General features: G+C 46.9%; 1 protein-coding gene across 1 annotated transcript in view; it reads right to left on the reverse strand.

Moving 5' to 3' along the window:
- Window positions 1-446: 446 nt before the first annotated feature.
- TTC9 (tetratricopeptide repeat domain 9) overlaps window positions 447-26,078 on the reverse strand; it is a 34,880-nt gene continuing 9,248 nt past the window's right edge. The window contains exons 2-3 of the mRNA XM_082649602.1: window positions 7,251-7,433; window positions 447-4,506 (exon numbers count right to left, since the gene is read on the reverse strand). Of these exons, the coding sequence (XP_082505728.1) occupies window positions 4,427-4,506; window positions 7,251-7,433 (263 nt within the window). The 3' untranslated portion in view covers window positions 447-4,426. The remainder of the gene's footprint in view (window positions 4,507-7,250; window positions 7,434-26,078) is intronic.

Genomic DNA, 26,078 nt, shown 5'->3' on the forward strand with positions numbered 1-26,078 from the left:
CCAGAACAATGGGTTCGGGGAATCACAAGAAGCTAGGCAACAGTAGAATGTAGGGAACCTTGGGAAGAGGACCAGGAGGTGTCAGTGGGAGAAATCACATGAAAGACCTTGTGTGTTATGCTGAGTCTGGCCTTTATTCTAAAAGTGATGAGCAGCCACTAAAGATTTCTAAGCTGTGGCATGACATAATCAGATGGTGTTTTAGAAGGGCCACTCTGCTAGAAATGAAAAGGTGAACCGTAGGCAGAAGAAGCTGGCAACAGAGGAACAAATGAATTGCAGAATTAAGAATTTATGTATGTCAAAAAGCACCATAAACAAAATTTGAAAACAAAGCACTTGGAAAGCATACTTGGCAGTGTTTCTTGCCCAAAATCATACTCTTAATAAAATTACATATTGATAATAAACATACCAATATCAAATAAATAGAAAAATCACAAAGAAGGAGGTACAAATGGTCAATAAGCATATGAAGATGCTCTTCACTAATAAAGAATTGTGAGTTCATATAACATTGATATACTATTATTTTCCTCTCAAATTGGTAAAGATTTGGTAAGTGATAATACCCACCTGTAGTGAGGGTGCAGGGAACAGGGCACTCTCAAGCCTGCAAGTAGAAGAGTGCTTTGGTACAAACTCTCCAGAGGGCAGTTGGTAAAATATATCAAAATTCTTAAAGATAGCCAAACGACATCCTTCTCAGATTTTATCCTCAGGAAATAGTCCTAGATATGTGCAAAATTTAGCTACAAGAATGTCTGTTGCAATATTATTTACAATAAAGATTGGGAACGCATGAGATAATCACTATTGGAAGTTTGGTTACCAAATGAGGGTCCACCCACATAATGAGGACGCTGTTGAAACAGTTTGCGAGACCAGCAAAAAATGTTACGTTCGTGTTATAGTGGGTGAAGTAGCACAAGGTGCAGAAAGTGTGTCCCATGTGCTACCATTTGTGACAAAATAGATACATACATTTGAAAATGCGTAACTGTCTCTGAAAGGATATACAAGTAGCTGGAGAGAAACTAGAGGCTGGCAGACAGGGCAGGAAAGAGAGTTACTTCCGACTCCAGATCTTTTTGTAATTCTTGAATTTTGTACCTGTGTATGCATTACATATTCTACAATATAAATACACATTTTGAAAAGTGAGTTATTAAAGAGTATGTACAGTATGATCCAATCTTTGTTTAAAAAAATGCATGTGCATGTGTACATTTATACCAAAAACAACCAAAAGATACATCCATAAGGATAACAATATCTGTCTCCGGTAGTAGGATTATGGGACGGAATTTATCTTTTTTTTCCCCTAATATTTCTACAATACACATGTGAGGCTTTCATAATAATTACAATAAAAGTATAATATTTTTTCCCCAAAGAGTCTATCACAAAAGTCCAAGCGGGAGATGGCAAAGCAGGTCAGATCCAGGATGAGCGCTCCAAGTATAGCTCAGCAGTGATATCTGCAAACAAAACGTATAATTAAATACCAGTCCCTGTTTGGGGGAGGGACGAGGAGAAGGAAGCTGATGGTTTGTTAAGGGGAACAGAGCTGATGTTGCCTACCGGCTCTCTGAAGTCTCTGGACAAACGCACAGGAAGTTCAGTCCCACCATCTCAAACAAGTCCCAGGCAGCTTTTTTCTTTGGGATCATTTAACTTTGGGTCACAGTGAATGGAGTTCCCAGCACGCGTACCTACGTTACCAGACAAGCAGAAGACCTGGTCGCTTGTTCTATGAGGTCCCATGATGTTGTCCTCACCTAGTTCTGGTTTTCAACCGTTTTCTTTGGAAGGATGGCAGTAATCTTATCATCTCCATCTGTCCAGCTCTGCCCCAACTCACTCGGTGAGGCAAGACCCCTCTCCTGTTCCACGCTGCGAATAGTTACTCTGAGTCCTTCTTCATGGCACGAAGACCAAAGGAAGACCCTGCCCATTTGAACTGGTTCTGCACACCACCTCTGACCTCATCTTCATCCTTCAGATCCTAACAAGCAGTCTGCCAACTCGCAAACTTTCTGGGCTGGAGCCTCAGGAAGAGGGGGGTTCTGCACGTTTGCCTGTACGATGCGTGCTGCGGGGTGGATTTGAGTTAGGGTCATGTGAAATCATTTTGGGGGAAGAGGGCAGAGAGGAGGACATGGTAGGGGTGGGGGAGGATGTGGCAGCAGTATCAGCGTTTTTCCCTTTTTCCCTTCTCCAGAGGGTGAGCTATAGGCAACCAACTGGGGGCCCCTGGATATTTCTAGCACCTTCTTGCAGCCCCCGTTGGAAGCCTTTGAGGAGCTATGTGAATATAAACTGTGCTGCCGGCTTCTGGGCCCCTCAGAAGTGATTGGATCCTGCAGTGTTGGAGCCTCTGATTAAACAAATAAGCCAGAATTAACTTTGTGTTTCCTTTCAATCTCTACCTGGAACTGTGACTCTTCCCCAAAGCTGGGGATGGGGTGAGGAATGCTGGGTGGATTGTTTGGATACGTGCTGGCCCGTCAGCAAGGAGAATAAACAATACACAGAAATAACTGCTGGGTCTCAGCTGCCTTTTCCGCCACTAGGGAGTCAAGTGTTAGGGACAATTTTTCACCTTGGGCTAAATATGAAAGGCAGCCCACGTACCATCATTGACGTAGTCAAGGTTTGTCACACATACTGTCCTGCTTTTGAATGGTTGTAACTACCCAATATTATACTTTTTAGGGCAGCAACTAACTACAGAGTAGTTAACAGCTGAAGCTCTGGAGTCAGACAGACTCGGTTCAAATCCCAGCTATGCCACTTAAGGCCATGCAACATTGGGCTAGTTTTCTCTTTTTCAGTTTTCTTATCCATCAGATGGGAATAGTAGGGTAATTGCACAAAAGAAATGAGATTATACATGTAAAGATCTGAGGACAGTGCATTTAATAAATGCTCACTATTAATATTATTGCATCTGTATATATTTTAATTTGTACAATATTATCTCACGGATCACACAAAAAATACATGAAAGTGCTTCGAAAATTTTAAAGCATCATATAAATTAAAGGTATCATTGGTAATAACCTCCTATGACTATTTCTCAACTCTTCCAACTCCTTGAAGACTGGGACTACATCCTACGTCCCAGGGCAAACTGTACAATGACAGGCAAACAAGAAGCCCTCAGTAAGCGTCTCTGATTTGACTGAAGCAACATGGCATCGCAAAAAGGGCATCGGTATCGGGAGACTAGGCTGGGATAAAATTAGTTTAAGGCAGGAGAGCCAGTCTGCAGTCATCATTTAGTCATTCAACAAATATTTGTTGAACACATTCTATGTGCTAGATATTGAGTCCAGGTAATTTCATCAAAAGAGAGGCTACAGGCTCCCGCACAGCCAAATCCCTGGGCAGTCTCCACAATGCCAGCCTACTCTAAAAGCACAAAGGCGCAGCCAGCATTGTACACCACTGCGCAAATGGCTCATTGTTTTGGGGGAAGTCCCATCCTACCTGGCTGCAAGCAGCTCTGATCGAGGGTTGCGAGAGGGAGTAAAAGTGAGGAAGTGGGCCGCTTTCAACAGAAATGACAGGAACTGCTGCCTGTTAATTTATTTTTATTTACACTTAATTCGTCCGCAGTTCAGTCTCCCAGTCTATACAATGCTCTTTCCCCTAGATATCATCTCTCCCTCTCCCCATCCCTATGTGGTCAGCCCCTGGCCCACTCTACCCTGCCCTTCTGCTGTCACAGCTGCCTGCTGGCTGGGAGTCTGGGAGAATGGTATGTGTGGTCACCAGAGGGCACTGAGAGTGGGCTTCGATGGCATGTGAATCCTGGCAGAGTCTCAGATCCCCAAGTGGGAGAGGAGAAAGCACACACCAAGACAACGAGCGAGGGAGGGAGGCAGGGCCTGAGGTTTTGGGGGTGGGGAGCGGGTCTGTGTGCAGGAATCCAGTGCACAGACTCTCAGACTCTGTTGGCTTAACCAACGCTTCTGGTGTCTGTCTCATCCCTGGATTTGTCACAGTTGCCTTGAGATGCTGCAGTCTGTCAGGCAGCTGTGGAGGGGTCCAGCCCGTGGGCTCCGTGCCCGACGCCTTTGGGATGGTGCACCTGCCAGGCTCTGCCTCTGCCGGAAGCACTGGCCCAAGTCAAAGCTGCAATGGCATTCCCAACCTGTGACAGTCCTCTCCGGCTGTTCCCGCTGAAGTTAGGTCCCTCTCAGCGGCTGCCCTACCGGAAAGAGGATGTCCCTTGTCAGGGCAACCCACCAGATTCCAAATCTGCACGTCTCCTTCTTTTCACACTGGGAGTAGACAAAGAGTTGAGGGGCAATAGGAGGAGGAAGTGGGGAGAAAGGAACAGAACTCTGGGAAGAGCTCTCCACCAGCAGGTGCCTGGATGTCCCGGGTTAGGCTCGGCTCTAGAAAGGTGTTCCAGTTACATGGCTTCCTTCTCTCTCTGGGAGCATCTGCTGAGCTTCATCTCCGTCAGCTGGATATATCGAATCACGTTGGTGTCTGTGAGGAGAGAAACACACCTTAGGGAACAGCTGGTGAGGGAAACTCTTGGGTCTGTGGAGAATCAGACCAAAGCTGTATCTGCAGACCATGGACAAGCCAGACGCACCCAGCCAAGGTCCAGTGTGGCTGAAGGGCAACCAGGATGTGGTTCCTCTCTCTGACTGCTCCGCGTCTCCACGTGGACAGGTCCCTGTGACCCAGAGGACAGATGGCAAGGAGAGGAGAGACAGGGGAATTTCTCCCCTTATGTCTATGGAGCAGCAAACCCCAGTGGTCCTGAGTCAGCACAGTTAGTTGGAGTTTAACCTCAGGCAACTTAGAAGTTTCTCTGAGCCTCCTGTCTCGTCTGCAAGAAACAACCTCCGTTTTTGAGTGCCTACTTTATGCCAAGTTTTTAACCTTCATCGTCTCACTGAACCCTCATTATAATCCTGTAAGGTATGTTTCATCATCCTCACTGTGACCAAAGTTAAAACTGGGCCCCGGAGAGATTAAGTCAGATGCCCAAGGAGACACACATAGTTGCTGCATCTGAATCCAAAGGCTGCCTCTCCCAGGGATCATAATATCTTCCTCATAAAATTGCTATGAGGACCAAAGTAGATATGTCTAAAAGGGCTTAATCCAAATGATCAATAAATATTAGTTGATTGTAATGTTTTTTTTAAAAAAATAATTTTATTTATTTTTGGCTGTGTTGGGTCTTCGTTGCTGCACGCAGGCTTTCTGTAGCTGTGGCGAGCGGGGGCTACTCTTCGTTGCGGTGCGCGGGCTTCTCATTGCGGTGGCTTCTCTTGTTGGGAGCATGGGCTGTAGGCGCGCGGGCTTCAGTAGTTGTGGCACGTGGGCTCAGTAGTTGTGGCTCGCGGGCTCTAGAGCGCAGGGTCAGTAGTTGTGGCTCACGGGCTTAGTTGCTCCACGGCATGTGGGATCTTCCTGGACCAGGGCTCGAACCCGTGTCTCCTGCATTGGCAGGCGGATTCTTAACCACTGCGCCACCAGGGAAGCCCCTGTAATGTTTTTCAGTTGGAGAGTTTAGAAGAAATTTGCTTCATTGTCTTATCTCGTTCTTACTAGTAAGGTTAGGCAACCACCTCACCACAAACTGGGGAATTTCCCCCCAGTTCCAGCCCTTAAATTAGTGAGTGTTCTAAACATAGAACAACTATTTAGCCCTGCACACACCAAAATATGAATTAGGCTGCCTGAGATGTTTACTTCCACAAGCACAAATGAATGCTGTATAATATTCCAGAATGCCTGGCAGGGCACCCAGAACAGTACTGGCAGATAGCAGGTGCTCAAGAAAACTCTGTTGAATGAGTCCCATTCTTGGTCCTCAAGTGGCTTATAGTAGAGCTGGGGGAACATGATTTATATACAGAAAACAAATCAACAACACATAAAAATAAAGATATTAGTGTTCTTTAAAAAAATAAAGAAAAAAGCATATTGGGTATTTGCAAATTCATCCTAGCAAGACTCCTTGGAAGGAGAATTGCATTAAAAAGAAATCATCCATATGAACAACCACGGCAACAGCAAGTCAAAGTCATGGTTTAAATGATACCTTCTCAAGTGTTCCCTGGTGGCGCAGTGGTTGAGAATCCGCCTGCCGGTGCAGGGGACACGGGTTTGATCCCTGGTCCGGGAAGATCCCACACGCCGCGGAGCAACTAAGCCCGTGCGCCACAACTACGGAGCCTGCGCTCCAGAGCCCGCGAGCCACAACTACGGAGCCTGTGAGCAGCAACTACTGAAGCCTGTGCCCCTAGAGCCCGTGCTCCACAACAAGAGAAGGCAACACAATGAGAAGCCTGCACACCGCGACGAAGAGTAGCCCCCGCTCACCACAACTAGAGAAAGCCCCTGCGCAGCAACAAAGACCCAACTCAGCCAAAAATAAATAAATAAATTTATTAAAAAATAAATAAATAAATGATACCTCCTCAGAGAGGGTGTTCCTGACCACCTGGTCTGAAATAGCACCCCCTTTAATCTTGATCCTCTGACTCTGCTTTACTTCCTTCATAGCACTTACTACTACTAAATATTACGTTATCCATTTGTCTGTTTACTGTCCATCTCCTTCCATTATAACATAAAGTCCTTGAAGGTAGCAACTTTTTTTTGTTCCCTGCTATTTACCCAGCACCTAGAAGAGTTCCTGGCCCATTGTACCTGCTCAATATATACCTGTGGCATGAATGAATGGCGGGGCTAGTGGATGTGATTTAAGCAAATGGTACAGATGACACCTGCTCTAAGGACTAGGATCTGACTGAAGGAGTTGGAGCATGCTTCCTGGAGGATGTTGGGCTTAGCCCCCAGATTATCCATTTGTATTCTGTCTCATCAACCAGAATGTGAGCTCCTCACAAGTGGGGACCGCGTCTTCTCATCTCCATCCTTGGCACCCAGCACAAATCTTGGCACATAGTAAGAATACAATATGTACCCGTTGAATAAGTAAAGAGGGCTGGATTCTCGGTTGGAGAAATGAAGAATTCCATATTCTATTTGAAAAGAAGAGATGCCCAAGCTCCCTGGAACTCAGACCCCAGGCAAAGGCATGGACTATGTGTTCTCCTTGTTCCAGGACCTAGCACACACCTGACCCTTCATTTGCCATTTCCCTCCCTGCCTGGCCCTGCCAGCCAGGAACTCTGACCACGGCAATGAGACGGCCTGGGAGCTGCCCCAGGGGGCTGGTGGTAAGGAAAGAGCAGTTGCTGCCTTACCTGTTGGCTGTCGGGTCCTTGCTTCTTTCAGGTAGTAGAGTGCTTTGTCGTAGTCTCCAAGGTGGTAGAAGGCCACGCCGGACCGGTAAAGGGCCTTGAAATTCTCCCCTTCTTTCTTCAGGACTTTGAGGCAGTACTCTTTGACTCGTTCATAGTTCACCAGCTCAGCCTGGAGCAGGCAGGCTACAGAGGAAGGGAGAAAGAAGGGATAGTGTCATCACCACAACAGCAGCAGGCTCTGAATGTCTCCCTTTGGTTTTTCCTCTCTGACCGGAGAAGGTTTACGAGTGCTGGGGCTTTACGGTGGGGTTTATGCCGTGGAGTTTGTCATCAAATAATCCAGGGTTCTAGGATCCAGTTTCATCTTCAACAAGCTCTGTGACCTTGAGCAAGTTACCTGACCTTGTAATATGGATTGAATTGTGCCCGCCGCCCCCCTCGCTGAGTCCTAACCCCCAGGGCTTTAGAATGTGACCTTCTTTGGAAATAGGGTCTTTACAAAGGTAATCAAGTTAAAAAGAGGTCATTAGAGTGGGTTCTAATCCAATCTTACCAGTGTCCTTATAAAAAGGGTACAATAGACTGAATGTTTGTGTCCCCCCAAACATTCACATGTTGAAAACTAATTCCCAGAGTGACGGTATTTGGAGGTGAGGTCTTTGGGAGGTGACTAGGTATTGAGGGTGGGGCCCTTATGACTGGGATTCGTGCTCTTATAAAAGAGACCCCAGAGAGCTCCCTCACCCCTTCTGCTATGTGAGGACACAGTGAGACAACAGCCATCTGTGAACCAGGAAGTGGGCCCTCACCAGACACTGAATCTGCGGTGTCTTGATCTTGGACTTCCCAGCCCCTAGAACTATGAGAAATAAGTAGTTGTTGTTTGAGCCACCCACTGTGCAATACTTTTGTTACAGCAGCCCAAAGAGACTAAGACAAATGAGAAGTTTGGACACCAAGACAGACACACAGGAAAGACGATGTGAAGAGACACAGGGAAAAGATGGCCAAGGAATGCCTGGGGCTACCTGCAGCTAGGAGAGAGGCACAGCTCTCAGAAGGAATCAACCCTGCCAACACCTTGATCTTGGACTCCTAGCCTCCAGAACCATGAGACAGAACGTATCTATTGTATAAGCCATCAGTCTGTGACACTTTTGTTGTGGCTACGGTAGGGACAAGCCACAAGAGGCAATGACAATACTAACCTTGGCCAATATTTGTCAAGCGCTTCCCTTGTGCCGGATGCTTCCTTCGTTGCTTTACTTGTCTCACCTGATAGAATCTTTGGGATACTATAACGAAGGTCCAAGTATTACTCCCATTTTACAGATGAGGAAGCTGAGGCCCAGAGAGGTTTAAGTAACTTCCCAAGGACACACAACATGAAAGAGGCAAGGCTGAGATTTAAATCAAAACTGTCCAGCTCCAGAGCCCAGGTTCCTCACTGAGCTGTTGAAGGGATTATATGAAATGGTGGCACAGTATTTGACACAGGGCTTGGCACATAGTAAACACCCACACTGTTACTTCATGTCATTATAATTCTTTGCAGCCCCTGCAATCCCGTGGTGACAACTGCCTCTACTTTCCTCAAGTTCTCTTCCACACGTTTGTCTCTGCAGTCCCTGGGAGCAGGGGCCTCTGACGGGCTGGTGACCAGCCTTATACAGAGCACACCTCTGGGCGTGAGAGACCTGGGGGTCCCAGGCAAGAGGAAGCTGAGGCTGGCAGCTGCCTATGTGGGGCTCCTTCCTATTCCAGAGTCAGTTATCTCTGAGTAAACCGTCTCCCCCTTGAAGCTTTCTCTCACAGCGATCAGTCACAGGGCCAGGGCTAGGGCGAGGGTGAGGAAGCTTGTACCCTTGAGTGAGCACCTCCTTACATACTGTGCCCTAGGGGCCTCACTTGCCTCACCCTAATCCCAGCCCTGCTGAGCTACCTCGGCCTCCATTCCATCCCTCAAGCATTCAGTAGGCGTTGACTAAAGGCAAAGAGGGGTGTCAAACACACTGGAGGAATTTTTTAAAAGGGGGTGGGGTGCGGTGGCGGAAGGGCACCTGTCTGCTTCTTCAAAGTGAATGAAAACAGACTTAGCAGGTCAAACTGCTGCTTCCTGCCAAGACCTGGCTGGTGGGACGTGGGACGTGGGAGGATGCTGATGCGCTGCTCCTTTGCACCCAGGTTTCTCCCACGTTGGAAGAATCATCCTCGGGATAGAGTCAAGTCACTGATTTTAATCTTCAGGGGTCTAACTTCTGCTGCTTTGATTCCTTAAATAACTTCCCAGGGATGTGAACTGCTGATTAAGAGACCAGATCTTTCATCGGGCATTTTAGACCCAAAAAAACAAAAAAAACCCAAACAAAAAACATCCTTTTGCAGGCTGAGTTGGCGCTATGACAACCAGGAAGTGGCAGAGAATCAGCCCAGATCTGGAAATTGACCCATCACGTTCCACTCGCTACAGGGCAGGAAGCCAAACAAGTCGACAGAAGCAGCAGGTTGCTAACCCCGTGGGCATGGGCGTGGGTGGCTGTGGTCTCAGAGACACGCAGACCTGCTGGCACACTAGGGGTCCACCCTGCCGAGCTGATGCCACCAGCTCCCTGCCCTCTCTTCCCTCAGCTGTGGGGTGGAGGCCCCCCTGCCCCCCTGCCCTACCCCGTTGCTGCTGGAGTTTGCCTTGGTGCTTTCACAGCTCTGCGGACAGGGAGGGCTTCTGTCATGAGGTTCCCGCCTGGGAACCTCACTGGCTGCTACCTGTGTGGGACTTGGCTCTAACAGCTGCCCCCAGAACTGAAGGGTTTCCTGTCCAAGCTTCCACAGGCCATCTCGTGTCCACTGTTCTCAGCTGAGAGCCCTCTTCCTGTCCAGCCCTCCATCCTCAGACACTTCTGTTTGCTGACCTGAGAAGTCTAGGAAATGGATCTTTGTTTGTTTTAAAAAAACAGTGTTTGAATGTCTAAAACTGGGGTGGGGGGGGGAAACAAAAAGGCCTGGAAATGGGGAAGTCCTCCCACTAACACACCATCCCCCCACCTTGGGCAAAAGAAGGATAGCAGTCGATTTCTAGGACTCATTCAGTGAAAATGTCTGGAATTCCCCTGCAGATCTGGTGTGAACTGTGAGACCTGGTTGTGGACCTGGGTTCAGACCGCAGGGGAGGTGGGGCCCGGCAGGTTACAGGGTGTGGAGGCCCTATTGGCACCAGAGGCAGAGCCCAGGGAGATGGAGAAATCTGGAGTTAGCTCGGGTCCAGATGGGCTGCCTTCCCAAAAGTCTGCACCCAGAGGGGGAATCCAGATAAGAAACAAGGGGTGGCAGGCCAGAGCTCTTAAGAAGGCCCAGGGTGGAGGAGGCAAGAGACAGTCTGGGCTGCACTCAGCCCTACCTGCGGGTGATGTTTAGGTACCTCTCTTGTTTGGGTGGGGAGTTATCTGGGGTACATATAACAAGTCCATGGGATAAGTAAAATGGGATGTTTGTAGGCACATTTTAGAGTTGAAGAAGTTAAGAAGGAGAGGTTGACCAGCAGTCTCTTGATGTTTCTTCCATGTTTCTCTGCCTGCTACCCAGGGCCTGGGGGCTGCAGGAAACCCTGAGACTAGGTCATTTTGTCCCATTGCCCTTTCTTCCTCTCTGTCGTTAATCCCTTACCTTGTGTCAGAGGATACCTTACCTTACCTCAGTACCTTACATATACTATGTCTTTTCATCTTCACAGCAAATCTATGAAACAGGTTCTCCGTTATGCTTCTTTTACTGATGATGAAACCCAGTTCCAGAGAAAGTAGGTAACCTGCTGGAGGTCACTCAACTAGGAGGTGGCGGAATTACGATATCCTCCCACTTCTGTCTGGCTCCCAAGGCTGTGCTCTTGCCCATGGGTACCTGTGGGTCTACGTGTGAAGCCTTTAGAAACAACATCACCCCTCGTAAAAGACAGGGCACCTGTGTAAACAGCCTTCCTTTGGGTCCCAGGGTCAACAAAACAAAAACTAACTGCACAGAGCACTGTACAGGGCACTGGGATGAGGTGGTGAACAAAACGCCCTGCCCCGTCCTGGAGCTGATGGACTGCTGGGGAGGGCAGATGGTGCGTTATCTCAAATACCCCCGTGTGCCAAGAGCTGTGAAGGAGAAGTGATGAGTGGGAGCCTCCTGAGGGGGGAGGGCCCTAAACCAAGATCAAGTATCGTGGGAGGCTTCTTGGAAGAAGCGGTGTTTAAGCTGGGTTCCAAAGGTTGTGTTTCTCAACCTCAGCACCATAAATATTTTAACCTGGGTAATTGTTTGTTGTGGGGGGGGGGATGTCCTGTGCATTGTAGGATGTCTAGCAATATCCTTGTGTTCTACACACTAGATGCCAATTGTGACAAGCAAAACAATGTCTCCAGATATCGCCAGATGTCCCTGGTGGGGGGCGGGGGGAATCACGCTTGTGTGAGAACAGTTGATGTAGGTGGAAAGGAGAAAAATCTTTCTATGTGGGGGGGGGGGAGGGAGGGATGGAGGAAGGAAGGAAGAAGGAAAGAAAGAAAGAAAGAGAAAGGAGGAAGGAAGGAAGGAAAGAAAGAGAGAAAAGAAAGGAAGGAAGGAAGGAAGGAAGATAGAAAGAAAGAGAGATTATGGCTTATTTGAGGAGGTTTGAGTAGCCAAGCCCAGCTGGAGCAGAGAGACTGAAGGGAAGGGTAAAAGGGAATAAAGCTAGAGAAGCAAGATGAAACCAGGACACACAGACCCTTCTGGTTCATGTTGAGGATCTGGGACTTTATTCTTAGGGCAAGAGTGGATTTGGATGATAAAATAATGGTGACTCGGTTGACTCAAGCTGAGGCAGAAAGGCAGGAGAAAGGGATTCATTCAAGCGGCACCCAGGAGTCAGAACTGACTAGCATTAGGGAACCCCTGAAGCATGTTCCCTCTGCTGTTACACTCACGTGCTTGGTTCCCTCTGCTGTTACACTCACGTGCTTGGATCCCGTCATCCCGGGAGATCCTAGCTTGCCATTTTGGATCCACTGAGGATCCACGAGTTCTCTTCCACATTGTAGCAACCTGGTCTGTTTGAAATAAGGTTTAAAATACGAGTCTCTGTGCTCTACTGTACGGCACAGATCACTATTCTAAAGAGTACTGGGCTGGGAATCAGAAGAGCTGGATCCTCGTCCCACCTTTGCCACTAGCCAACATTAGGAAAATCACTTTCCCTTTCGGGGCCTCAGTAAAAACGAGGGGCCCACACTTCATTGAGTCATCTCTACCATACCTAACAGCCTGTGAATATCAATGTTTGCCACTTAATAGAAGGATGAAATTGTTTCACTGGTTCCTCTTCAAAAGGACTTCTGTTCTATTACTTTTGGTAAAAGGCATCTTCTGCTGCAGATGACAATCAGAAATGGGGGGGGCAGCGATTGAAGGGCTCGTCTAAGACAGTCCTGCCATGTGGAGATTTGTTCTGGCACAGAGACTGGACTATGTTCGGATGTGGTCTTCCCAAGCCAAGGCTCTGGGGCAGGATCTTCCCTGCAGGGCGTAAGCACCGCCGCTGTTGGCCAGTCCCAGCTTAGGAGACAGTGGACTTGGGAAGGCAGGCCTCAGGCTAGATGGAAAGGGAGCTTGTTCTTGTCCGTGGTCTTGGCTCTGAGTATATATTTGGCTTCCAAGATGCAGTTATTAAGCAGCAGATGCCTGGTGGGGAGACATGTCCAAAGTAGACATGTGGCGATGGGCCCGGGCTCCCAGACCACCATATCTAGAAGCTCTTTTCAGAGAAATATTATGAACTTTCTGGTCTCTCGGTCTTCTGACAAGTTTGAATAAATGCTGCATCCTGGAATCAACCAAGCTGTGGAGAATTAGGACAAGCTTCCATTCATACTTGGAAAGGAGTGCTAGAAGGGAAACTGCCTTCCCTGAGCCTACCGTGGGGGCAGCAGTAGTGGCCAGTGCAACTTACAAGAGAAAGGTAAACTTGGAGGACAAAATTGGGGCGGTAAGTCCTCAATCGCTCCTCCCATGTGGAGATTCCTCTTCCGTTGCCAACCTTGGGTGGTTAGGGTATGATTTTATGGAAAGAGCTTGGCAGGCTTTCTTAGCTCCGCAGAGGACTCTTCGGTAGGAGAAAGAGAATCAGAAACTTAAACAGCCCCAAGCACTCACACACAGAGACAGAGGAAATCATAAGTTTGATGTTCCCCAAGGCAACCACACTGAGACCTCAGGCTAAAACACGTCAGGCTCTCCTGGCTCTGCCACCTGTTTTGTTTCTGTTTTTCCTGGTGCATGCAGGGCATGGTGACAGCCCGGGCAAAACGCCACTTGTTGGCATGAGATGAAAGGAAACTGGATGGGAGGAGGAAGACCAAGTTCATGTAGCCATTGGTTTTCTTCTGACAGCCGATTCACTACCATTTGCCCTTACCTGCTGGACGGGAGGGAAGCATGGGCTGGATGGGAGGGAAGGAGAGACCCATCTGGGGCCAGGAGTGAGGAGGGGGAACCTGCTTCACGAGGCTGCTCCCTGTTCGGAGGTGAATCGTGTCCTCCCAAAAAGGTATGTTGGAGTCCTAATCTTCAACACCTCAGAATGTGATCCCATATGGAGAGAGAGTCTTCATAGGGGTGATCAAGTCAAAATGAGGTCAGTAGGGTGGACCCTAATTCAGTACGACTGGTGTCCGTATAAAAAGGAGAAATTTGGACACAGAGTCAGACACACACAGAAAAGACGATGTGAAGAGACACAGGGAGAAGGTGGCCACCTACAAGCCAAGGAATGCCAGAGGCTACCAGAAGCTAGGAGAGAGGCCTGGAACAGATTCTCCCTCACAGCTCTCAGAAGGAGCCAACCCTACCAACACCTTCATCTTGGGCTCCTAACCTCCAGAACTGTGAGACAGTGTTTCTCTGTTATTTTAAGCCATGCCGTTTGTGGTGCTTTATGATGGTGGCCTTAGGAAACGAATACACCTTGCTGGTCATTTCTTTGGGAAGTGGGCCCAGGAATTGGCTATGACGTTCCTGGGGGAGATTTTCCCAAACCAAATTATTTGACCCATTTTCAAATTGATTTCAAGGGGCGTTGGCATAGGAGTCAAGTGGAAAGAGCTTGGATCAGGATAGAGGTGACATTCAGGATATTTAACAACTGGTATAGGTCCTGACCACACGGAATAGGCACATGGGATTGTGCCGGTTCTGGGGTGTTCTGGCTGCGTCAGTGCTGGATCTGGAGATACGGTCCCAGGCTGGAATCCAAGCTCTGCCACGCACTAGCCCTGGCCCTTGGGCAGGTTACTTCCTCTCCCTCGGTCTCCTTCTTCTCATGTGTTAAATGAAGATAATAATACCTACGTTGTAGAGACTCTTGTGATGATAAAATGAAGTAATTAATGTATGTTATATGCCCCACACAGCGCTGGGCACAAACACTGATTCTCATAAATGCTAGTTCTTTAGGAAATCACTGGTCGAATGTGGTTTCCCCAGCAACGTGTTATGTTAACCAGAGGAAATTTCCATTTTGAATCCTACACACAGTGCAGGAAACTACAGCTTAATTTAAAGCCAATTTTCAAGAATAGGTCAGATATATTTTGGAGGGTAATTTAGAGGTTCTTTCTTTTTTTAGCATCTTGATTCTTTTTTTAAAAAATTGAGGTAGGGACTTCCCTAGCGGTCCAGTGGTTAAGAATCTGCACTTCCACTGCAGGGGGTGCAGGTTCAATCCCTGGTCGGGGAACTAAGATCCTGCATGCTATGCGGTGTGGCCAAAGAAAAGAAAAAAAGAAAAAAAAAATTGAAAAAAGGTTGAGGTAAAGTTGACATAACATGATGTTCGTTTCGGGTGTACAACATGGTGATTTGATGTTTGTATATATTGCAAAATGACAGAGGGTCTTTCTGTGGCAGAGCAATGGGAATGTAGTGTGTGCAGTGAAATGATGGGTATTTTTACTTATTAGGCTTCATATCCAGGACTGCTATGACCCACCCAATTTTACCTTTCCATAAAAGTACTGATTTTCCTCTCTTTGTACACGAATGCTTACACTCAGAGCTCTGAAAACAACTTTCTTTTCTTGATTTCTCTCTTTTTTTTTCTTTCTGGACATTTACGTTGCCTCTACATTTCAGATACTGAAATGGAGGTTTTGTTTATGTTAAATATAACCTATAATCCCAGGGTTACAATTACTAGGTCAGGGTGTGTGACTGTCTGCGTGGCCTTTGCCACGTAACACACAGATCTTTCCCCTTGACAGTGGCTGTTTACTTAGAGCCTTGGGCCCTCCCAAACGCCTAGGAATCTTCATTTCAGAAATAATCTATGTTTGGCTTGCTTTTATTTCACTGGGTTGTGGGGAGGGCAAAGAAGACAGCTGGAAGGAGATGGGCAAACCCCAGTTTGCACAAAGAGATGTCTACTTTCTAAGGGAGATGAAGAATTTAGGGGTAAGGCAGACCTAGGTTCTAATCCTGACTGCCCCTGGCCAGTTAGGCGGCCTTAGAAAGTGACTGGCCCTCTCTAAGACTCGTTTCCTCGTCTCTGAAATAAAGACAGCAACTCTATCGAACTCACCGGTCTGTTCTGAGGATGAAGTGAGAAAGTGCACCACAATGCTGGATGCAGTGCTGGGCCCACAGCAAATGCTCCGTGGACATGAGCCGATTCAGAGATCAGCAAAAATGCTCCGCCCCCAAACCTGTGCGGCGAGGGCAGAGCCCATCCCCGATTTCTCATTTTTCCTTACATGGTCTCGGATGTACATAAACTCACACTTGCCACAAATGTTTCCCACACCTAGGTTTGATGCTTGGTTTTACTTACCAGTTTTCCTTTCAAAAGTGTGCTCAAAGGTGTGTTTTCCTATCGGGGGTGCGTGGGTATGTGCAGAGAACATGATAAAAGCAGCTTTGCAGCCAGAAAAGGGGGCTTAGTTAAAGAATGGGGTAGGGTTCTGGGACTATTTTCTTTTCACTTATAGATTAGACAGCCTCTGAGTCAACAGTTGGTTGTGCCCTCCTCCCACCCATCTCCATCCCTAAACTGCAGACGTGAATGCTGCCTCCTGCCTGCTCTCAGCCCTTCTCTCATCACGAGTAGATGATTGGGTACCACCGCCGATATTTCACTGACAGCTTTTTGGATGGGGTGGCAGACAGACCCAAAGTTGCTGGGCTCCTCTGGAGTCCTAATAATTTGGGAAAGCTAGGAGCTCTAAAAGCCAGCTGTGGCAGGAAAATGAATGGGCCTTGTTCCTGACTCTATAGGGCATGAAAGAGCCTTCGAGAAAAGACGGAACTATTTTTATGGAGAAGTCGCTGGCCAGTTTCAGTGCCTCTGAGTTAGTGGATACAAGACAAGGTCCCCAGCACTAGCATTCACCTGGCATCCTTGGGTTAAGACGGCTCGCCTCCCAGAGTTTCACTTTTGAAGTGGGTAAAAATGAAGGTAATTATGGCTGCTCCCTACCTTGAAGGCTTGTGAGCGGGCTGAGAAAAGTCAGGGTTTCCCTGACATCTGATGAGAACCCCACAGTGTTTCTCATTAAATCATCCACGCTAACTGATCGTCATTAGCTAACATGGAGATTCCGGAACTCTGTGATCCACATTTTTTTCTTAAGTCTGTTTTTTTCGGCTGAGCTGCACGGCATGTGGGATCTTAGTTCCCCGACCAGGGATCGAACCTGCGCTCCCTGCATTGGAAGCGTGGAGTCTCATCTACCGGACCGCCAGGGAAGTCCCCGTAATCCACATTTTTAAAAAGTCCCCAGTGAGCACCTGCAGGTGGGCCGCCTCACCTGAGCTAGTACTTTACATTCTACCATTTTCGATGTATGTTTCTTCAGGATCATCTATTGGTTAAACCATGAGAGCCCAGGATAACCATGGGAGGCCCCAGGATTACCCACAAGGGCAAACAGGTCCCAGAAAGCCATGCCCTAGAGCCAGGAAATCTGCACATGTAGGCAAACAGCTGTTCTCCGACAGTCAACATGTGACATTTTGGGTTCTTTCCTTCTTAGTGATTAGAGACTTCTGACTGGTGAATAGGAGCCCAGGCCAAGGAAATGAAGAAACAGGGTAGAACGCTGAGATGCTTCCTGATGAGCTCAGGAGAATCTAGCCTTGCACCATAGGCAGTATTCATCTATCCTCCCAGAAGGGTAGTAAGAGTAAGAGCAGGTAACCTTGATCAAGCATGAATTGGCCAGGGAGTGTTCTAAGCATTAACCCATTTAATCTGGACAACAGCTTATGAGGTAGGTTCTAGTATTTTGCCCATTTTCCAGATGGGGAAACTAAGGCCCAAGGAAGTTCAGTCACTTGCCAAAGGTCACAAAGCTAATATGCATCAGGGCCGGGATTTGATTCTAAGCCATCTGTCACCTGAGACCGTGATCTTAAGCATTACCCACAGTGCTGTCTTAGAATGTTCAACTGCCTATAATGAATTTTAATTCAGTTCCTTCATTAGACAGCTTTGAGGCTTGAGTTCTGCTTCTTGCCAGGTGCAACTGTGGGACTCTGTTGGTACCAAACTGTTCTCATTTTATTTGTATACTTTATCTGTATACATCTCATTTGGAAGCTTCCTATATAACTCTCCGGGACCCTCTACCCCTCTTATGTCTCTGCATTCAAAGACAAAAACAAACAAACAAAACCAAGTGCAAAGTTTCCACCAAGGCTTCTCTTTTTTAAGTCCTAAAACCACCTGCATCTCCAATTCCATTGAGAGTCGGCTGTGATCCTAATAGGGCTGACATGACACATCTCTGGTTTCTTCCTGAAACAACATCCATCTTAGCTGCTGCTGGCCAGACTAACACCAACAGTATTATTTTTTAATTGAAATTTTTATTGAGATAATATTAGATTCACATACAGTTGTAAGAAATAATACAGAGATCCCTTGCACCCTTTATCCAGTGTCCCCAATGATAACATCTTATAAAACTATAGTATAATATATTGACTACCATATTGACACTGATACAATCTGCAGATCTTATTCAGGTTTTCCAGCTTCACTTGTACTCATTTGTGTGTGTGTGTGTGTGTTAATTCTATACCATTTATCACATACGTGGTTTCCTGTGTCTACCCCCAAAGTTAAGTTACAGAACAGTTCCATCACAGGAGGGATCCCGTTGCCCTTTTATAACTACATCCATGTCTCTCCTGTATCCCCACCTCCTTTTTCACCCCTGACAACCACTAATCTGTTCTCCATTACTAAAATTTTGTCATTTCAAAGTGTTACATAAATGGAATCATATAGTATGAAGTTGTTGAGAAGTAGCTATTTTTTCACTTAGCATAATCTTGAGATAATCCCCTTGAGATGCATCCAAGCTGTTACAAGTATCAATAGTTCATTCCTTTTCGTTGCTGAGTAGTATTCCATGGTACGGGCGTACCAGAGTTTGTTTGACCGTTCATCTGTTGAAGGACATCTGGGCCATTTCCAGTGTTTGGTTATTATGAATGCTGCTGCTATGAAGAGTTGTGGACAGCATTCAGTCTCTCACCATCATTAGTATGATGTTAGCTTTAGTTTTTTTGGTAGATGTTCTTTATCAAGATCAGGTAATTTCCCTCTATTTCTAACTTGCTGAGAAGTTACCATCTTTCTAATACCTGTGAATTATAGTACAACCCTCCCTAATGGTAACACTTTCACAGAACGTGTAGGGTGGTCTTTTTCTAATGAGGCCAGATCTACAGGTACAGTCATCAGGTGGGCCCTTTTGTTTCCCAATGAATAAAATCATTTTTCACAGCCATAGACTCAGCTCATGCCCATCATGGCAGCTGTTTATGACACATACCTTCTTTGCTTTCCAGACAAGCATCTGTAGGGCATCTGTAAACCCTCACACAGCAAAACTACATCATACTGGTTTACACATATCGTATGCTCAGGAAGTAGCAATACCAAACACTTATATAGCGTTTCATGACTCACTTGACCTTGACAGCGACTCTGGGAAAATAGGTCTTATTAGTCCTGCTTCCAAGAGCTGAGGCTTAAAGAAGTTAAGTGATTTGCTAAGGCCATTTGAGTTTTAGGGAAAGAGCCAGGACTGTCTAAGCCCAAGCCCACATTGGTTCCCCTCCAGCAGAGCTGGTGGATAAAGAGACCTGGACTCACTGATCCCTGAAGGTCTTTTCCAAGTCTAAGGCACTGGGAAGCTATGACAACTTCCTGCTGACTCAGGAAGCCAGCACCCTTCAAGTGGCAGTATCTTCATTCACATCATTCTTGCCCTGCCTGGCGCCTAGATAGAGTTCCCCCATCACTGCTGATGCTGTTCCCATGACCAGGGATCGTCTGCCTTTATCTCATGGGCTAAATCTCCTCTGATTCCATTCACATGAATTTCTGACCTTCTATTTTTCCAATCTAGCACATGCTTAACATGGATTCAAATAAACATTGTGAAGTGTTTCTTTTGTTTTGTTTTAGCGACATTATTCTTGGAGGTCTCTTTACACCATTCCCAAGCTGCCCTTTGTTTCCCGCCCTTCGAATTCTTCACATGGATGTCCCCAGCATTCAACGGCTGCTGCATCCCTCTCACCATCACCACACAATCCTGGGTACAGGCTCTTCATAAACTTATTCGATGAGGATTCATTCATCACGGCCTGTGCCGGGGCTTTGTAAGGAAATGGAGAGCATTCAAAAGATATTGATATCTTCAAGGAGTTTATATTCTTCTTATTCACCCTCTGTTGGCCACTACTTGGCTGTGAAAGTGGCATTTGAAAGAGCTCAAGTGAAAAACCAGTCTAAAACTCTTATAAGCTGAAAACTTATGTTGATAGTCCTTTAAGGGATATCGAAATCTGCTCAAGAGAGTTGTAATGCCAAAGCCTGAGGCCAGCTCAGCCTTTTGGTGCCTGTCACATGCTCCTGTTCATGAGGGAAGGAGCAGACTTGGGTGCTACAGCAGCATACTTACAAGTTATCCCATCCACGGCCCCCAACTCTTATCGACTTCATTGTGGTATATACACAGAGAGAAGTGGAGTAGTAGGAAGAAGGTAGGACAGGATTACTGTTTGTCTTCATTAACACCCTTTCTTGGGTTAGAAGTGGGACTTTGGAAGGGCCAGTTGGGCCATCTGGAATATGACAATGAGTATATACCCAGAAACATTCAGAAGAAACCCACTGCCTGATAGTATCTTTACCTTGTTAGCTCTGGCCAAGGACACATGTCATGCCCATTGGCAGGAATTCTGAGCCAGGATGGGGGAAAATCTCAGAAGCCAAAATGCCATCTTGTTCTCTTTTTAGACTTTAAAAAATACCTCTCCTGTTCTGATCACCTCTCCCTCCATCCTTCTGTGACCCCAGCAACACCCCTCCTGTTCCTATTGCCTCTCCTGCCATCTTTCCATGCCAACAGGGCAAATACCACGTAACCAGGTATGTTTGGGGATAAGTTAGTTAACAGGCACACGTGTAGCAGAAAGAGCACCTTTGTGGCCTCTCTGTGGCAGCACTGTGTGTATTAGCAAAGTATTGGAAATAACTTGAAGATCCATCAGTAGGAGATTGGCTAAATAAATAACAGGGCATTGGTATGATGGAACATGACGCGTACATTAAATCATGCTGTAGAAAAATAATGACACGGAAAAATGTTTTTAGTGTAAAATATTGGTGGAAAAAGTTGTGAACGTTTGTGCAGTACAACCTGAATCTTGTGAAAAATAAATGTGTGTGTGTGTGTGTGTGTGAGTGTGTGTGTATCAGGGTGAAGAATGTGTGATAACAGGCATCAGAGTTCCTCTTAGGGAAGAAATTATCTTTTTTTAGAATACCCTCATCAACTGTGATTTTATTAAAAAAAAAAATCACCTCTGCCCATTATGTCTTCAAAGAGAGAAGTGGGGGAACCTGGGAGGAGAGATGCAGGAAAGGCTTCTGAAGGGTTTACTGAGCAGAAAGCACTGGCTGTTCACGGAGCACCAATTTGGAGAGACCCAGGGTCATGAGAGGACTCCAGGCATTGTGGCAGAGGAGTGCCGGTAAGGCGGGATTGAAAGGAGGCTCCAGGGGACATGGCTGCTAGTGCTTTTATTCCCAGGACACCTGATCAAGCCAGGCGCTTTCCTCATCCGACATGAGGAAGGCAGCTCAGGAAACTGGCGCCAGCATAAGACACAAGAGAACAGGCAGAGCAGGCGTGAGGCTGCCAGCTTAGCAGCTTCTCCCTCTTGCAGGGGCCTTGCCTTCCTCCACAGCCTCCTTTCCCCAGAGCACCAGTCAACTTTCTTGCTTGTGAAGCTGCCCGGGGAACCCAGCTGATCACAGCATATATCTTCTCTTCCTGGAACATCCTTGCTCTCTGCTCTCAGACTCTGAACTGGTCTAACTTGTGAGAGAATCCGAAGTTCTTTCCCTACTAGTTCAGTTCAAAGAACGGGTCAGAGAATCCTGGGGCAGAGGATGGAAAGTGGCAGAGAACAGACACCGTCTAACTGAGGCTTATTCGCTTGCACAACCTCAGGCCAGAGACATGTCTGCCTAGAACCCAGCAGTTTCTCATTTATTGATTTACTTATTTATTGTTCGCTGTGTTGGGTCTTCGTTGCTGCGCGCGGGCTTTCTCTACTTGCGGCAAGCGGAGGCTACACTTCGTTGCGGTGTGCGGGCTTCTCATGGCGGTAGCTTCTCTTGTTGCGGAGCTCAGGCTCTAGGCGTGTGGGCTTCAGTAGTTGCGGCACGTGGGCTCAGTAGTTGCGGCGCACGGGCTTAGTTGCTCCGTGGCATGTGGGATCTTCCTGGATCAGGGCTCGAACCCATGTCCCCTACATTGGCAGGTGGTTTCTTAACCACTGCACCACCAGGGAAGTCCCAACTCAGCAGTTTCTAAGTGTTTTCTGGACCGCCTTATATCCTGAGAAGCTGGAAGCAGGCATAGACCTCAGGGCCCAAAGGTCCTTGGTTCTGCTGGAGCTCAGCTGCCCTTCAGAGGAAGCCTGATGGGTTACTTGTTCATCCAGCCCCGTGGGCCCAGGTAGGAAACATCCATACCAAAGACTGTTGGTTCACACCTTGCTTGCCTCCCCTGCACTTAAGAGCTGAAACTTGCTCTTAAGTGGCTACAGTGCAGGGGAGGCGAGCAAGGTGTGACCCCTCTATTGCTCACTTGCTTCCCATGCTCCCCCATAGCCTCCTTTGCTGAGTCCTTTCTCCTCCCCTCTTGCACACTTTCCCGCCATAGTTCCTACCGGAGTAGGAGTTAGATTTACACATAGCCATCATCTATTTTTTTTTATATTTTATTTATTTATTTTTGAAATTTATTTATTTTTGGCTGCGTTGGGTCTTCATTGCTGCGCACGGGCTTTCTCTAGTTGCGCCGAGCAGGGCTACTCTTCATTGCGGTGTGCAGGCTTCTCATGTGGTGGCCTCTCTTGTTGCAGAGCACGGGCTCTAGGTGCACGGGCTTCAGTAGTTGTGGCATGTAGGCTCAGTAGCTGTGGCCCACGAGCTTAGTTGCTCCGGCATGTGGGATATTCCCTGACCAGGGATCGAACCCGTGTCCCCTGCATTGGCAGGCGGATTCCCAACCACTGCGCCACCAGGGAAGTCCCCGTAGCCATCATCTATTAAGCATCTGTTACGTGCCAGGCACTGTGCTAGGCATGTGTGCATGTATCCTTTAATTTCAATCACCATCACAATCCTGTTTGGTGCATACTACTACTCCCACGCTATAATGGAAACAGAAGCTTGTCAAGATTAGGACCATCCCAAGGTTAACGGAGGAGTCGATGGGAAGTCAGGAGTCAAACCCAGATCCTCTTACACTAAGTAAAGATCTTTTCCATCAGGCCACCTTGCCCTACAGGTTTTCTGTGCTCCCTTTCTTCCCTCCCATCTTCACTGGCACACACAGGAACACAGCCCTTCTCTCTCTCTCTAAGTATCAGGGAGAATTCCACACAAGTTCCAATGACCCAGTGGCACCTACAGCCTGAGGTTCAGGTCCATTCAAGAAAGGAGCTCCGTTCTGACTCAGCATGAGCAGTTGGCCTAGAATCACATCCCCCAAATCCTCAGATCCGGCCCAGACTCCTCAGGGCTCTCCAGTCTTGAGCCAATGGTGGCAACTCTCTGAGATGCTATAGCTTAGCCAGCAACTGCTCCCTGAAACTCTTGGCCCTGCCGCTGCCAGTTCATTTCCTAACAGCTTTTTTTTTTTTTCCCTCCATCAGAACTTCCTGGCCTAATACAGCTAGTCTTGCCAGATTTCTTATGGTGAACGACTGCCTGCTTAGAACCAAAGTCTGAATTTTGGAATAATCTGAGAAGGTGTAGCAGCAGTATGTAATCTCTGGTACCATCGATTCAGATTCCAGGGCCCAGGCAATGTTTTATAGAGGCTTCCAACCCCTACTCTGGTTCCTCTCTGAGACCCTCTGTCTGACTCTATCGTCCGGGGAGACTGCCATTTACTTTGGTTTACCCTCAGATTTGCAAGGTTACCTTGGAAATCTTAGTTGAGATCTTTATGCCTATTTGTCAGCACATATCAGTAAACGGGAACAAAAGAGAGCTCGTTTCCTGTTTCCTTCCTAAATCTGGTTGCTTCCAGAGAGAGAGGCTAGAAGGTGGGGGAGAGGGGAGCTAGAGGGTCTTCAAACTCCTAGACAGTTCAGCACTTCTGAAAGGGGACTCGGAGGGCATGTGACCCAACATCGATTGTTTACATATGAGGAAACTGAGGCTCAGAGTGATGTGACTTTTCCAAAGTCACGGAGCAAGTTGACGGCAGACTCTAGATTAGAACCCTGTTCCCACAACCGCATGCCATGTTTTGAGGCGAACACAGTGGATTTGAGATTTGGGCTGTGAAGAGCCATGGCAAGTATCCAATAAAGATCTGATGATTGAGTGAGCTTCCTTCTGGGTGCTGTGTCTGAGCTATCGATGGGCAGGACTTCCTAGACTCAGGGGCCAACAAGCATCTTGGACATGGACCACCCATACGGTCCCTTCCTCCACACCAGCGGCACATCACTAATGCTCAGGACCAGTTTGTATCACAAGCTCTGACCCAACTTTCTTCCCTGCCTCACCAGCAGATGCAAACCGTCACTCACGTGCTACTGAGTCCAAAGGGGCGTCTCCCTACTGTGGGGTACCATGCTGCCAGGATCCAGCCCTATGTGTGCATGGGGGTGGTGGGCACTGCAGAAAGGATAAGTCATATTATGGGAAACTAAGAGAAAGTCTGAGGCTTGGGATAAGTTTGCTTGACATCTTTGGTGTTACAGTCTGACAGGATTAGACAAGGCACAGATAATGTCCAGAACGGCATTAAAAATTATGTGTTTGAGGTAGGTTTTCTTCGGGAATATAAAAGAAGAAAGCAAAACTACCCATAATCTTTCTACACAGATAATCCTGTCATCGTTTTTCGTAAAAAATAAAAGTAATAATGCATATACTTAGAAAAGTCATGCACTATGGAAAGATTTAGAATAAAAAGTTAAAAAAGGACATGGAGGAACCTTAAATGCATATGACTAAGTGAAAGAAGCCAGTCTGAAAAGGCTACACACTGTATAATTCCAACTATAGGACATTCTGGAAAAGGCAAACTTTGGAGACAGTAAAAAGATCAGTGGTTGCCAAGGGTGGGGCGTAAGAGATAAAGAGGCAGAGCACAGAGGATTTCTAGGGCAGTGAAAGCACTCAGTATGGTACCACAGTGATGGGTACATGTCATCATACATTTGTCTAAACCCACAGAATGTACAACACAAGAGTGAACCCGAAGTAAACTGTGGACTTTTGGTGATCATGACGTGTCGGTGCAGATTCCCCAACTGTAACAAATGTACCCCTCTGGTGGGGAGTGCTGGTAACGGGGGAGGCTAGGCATATGGGTGCAGGGAGTATATGAGAAATCTCTGTCCCTTCCCCTCAATTTTGCTGTAAACCTTAAACTGCTCTAAAAACAATCAAGTCTTAATCTTTAAAAAAAAAAAAAGAAGTGAAAGTCTCTCCCCAATTTCTCTGCCCAGTCCCTATTCAAGCGAAGTGAACAGCTTCACTTGCATAATTTCAGATAATCTTCTTGAAAGCAAGTATTGTACTAGAGTATATGTTGATGCTAGTTTATATCTTTTTTCTTTTTTCAGACACAAAGCAAATAAACACTGTTTTGCATTCTGCCTTTTCACGTAATAACAGATTTTGGAGACTGGTCTCTATCAGTCCACACGGAACTCTCCCATTCTGGATAATGGCCACCCAGTTCAGAACGAATGGAGAATTATTCTTTCCAGAGCTGGAAAGGACCTTTGAGATCCTGGACTCCAACCCTCGGTTTTTAGACATCAGAAAACTACGGCCCAAGAGGTAAAATTCCTTGACCCAAGGCAGCTGGTGAGTTAGAGACAGAACTTGCTGTCCACGTCACTCTTTACCAAGTCACGCTTCCGCTGTGTCTTTGATGGGGACGTCTGAAGACTTTCAAAGAATGTCCCTCGCATTCTGCTCATCAGGAACGCTTTTGTTTTACTGTATTAGCAAGTGCTTTTTTTGGTGGAGTACGTGCATTTGGGGAGCAGTTTTTTTGTGTGCGTTTGAAACAAAATGGGAGAGTCAGCATCAATAGATATTTAATGCAGAAACCACGCATCAAGAGAGTTTTCCTAGTAGGTACTACTCAAGTATCTCTTTTGTCTTAAAACTGTTAGAATTAAAGGTGAAAATTTCCTTCATTGGGCAGTTCCCACTTTTTTTTTTTTAATGTATTTATTTTTGGCTGCGTTGGG

This window comes from Grampus griseus (genome assembly GCF_964374135.1).
Source record: "Grampus griseus genome assembly, chromosome: 2".
NCBI classification, from domain to species: Eukaryota; Metazoa; Chordata; class Mammalia; order Artiodactyla; family Delphinidae; genus Grampus; species Grampus griseus.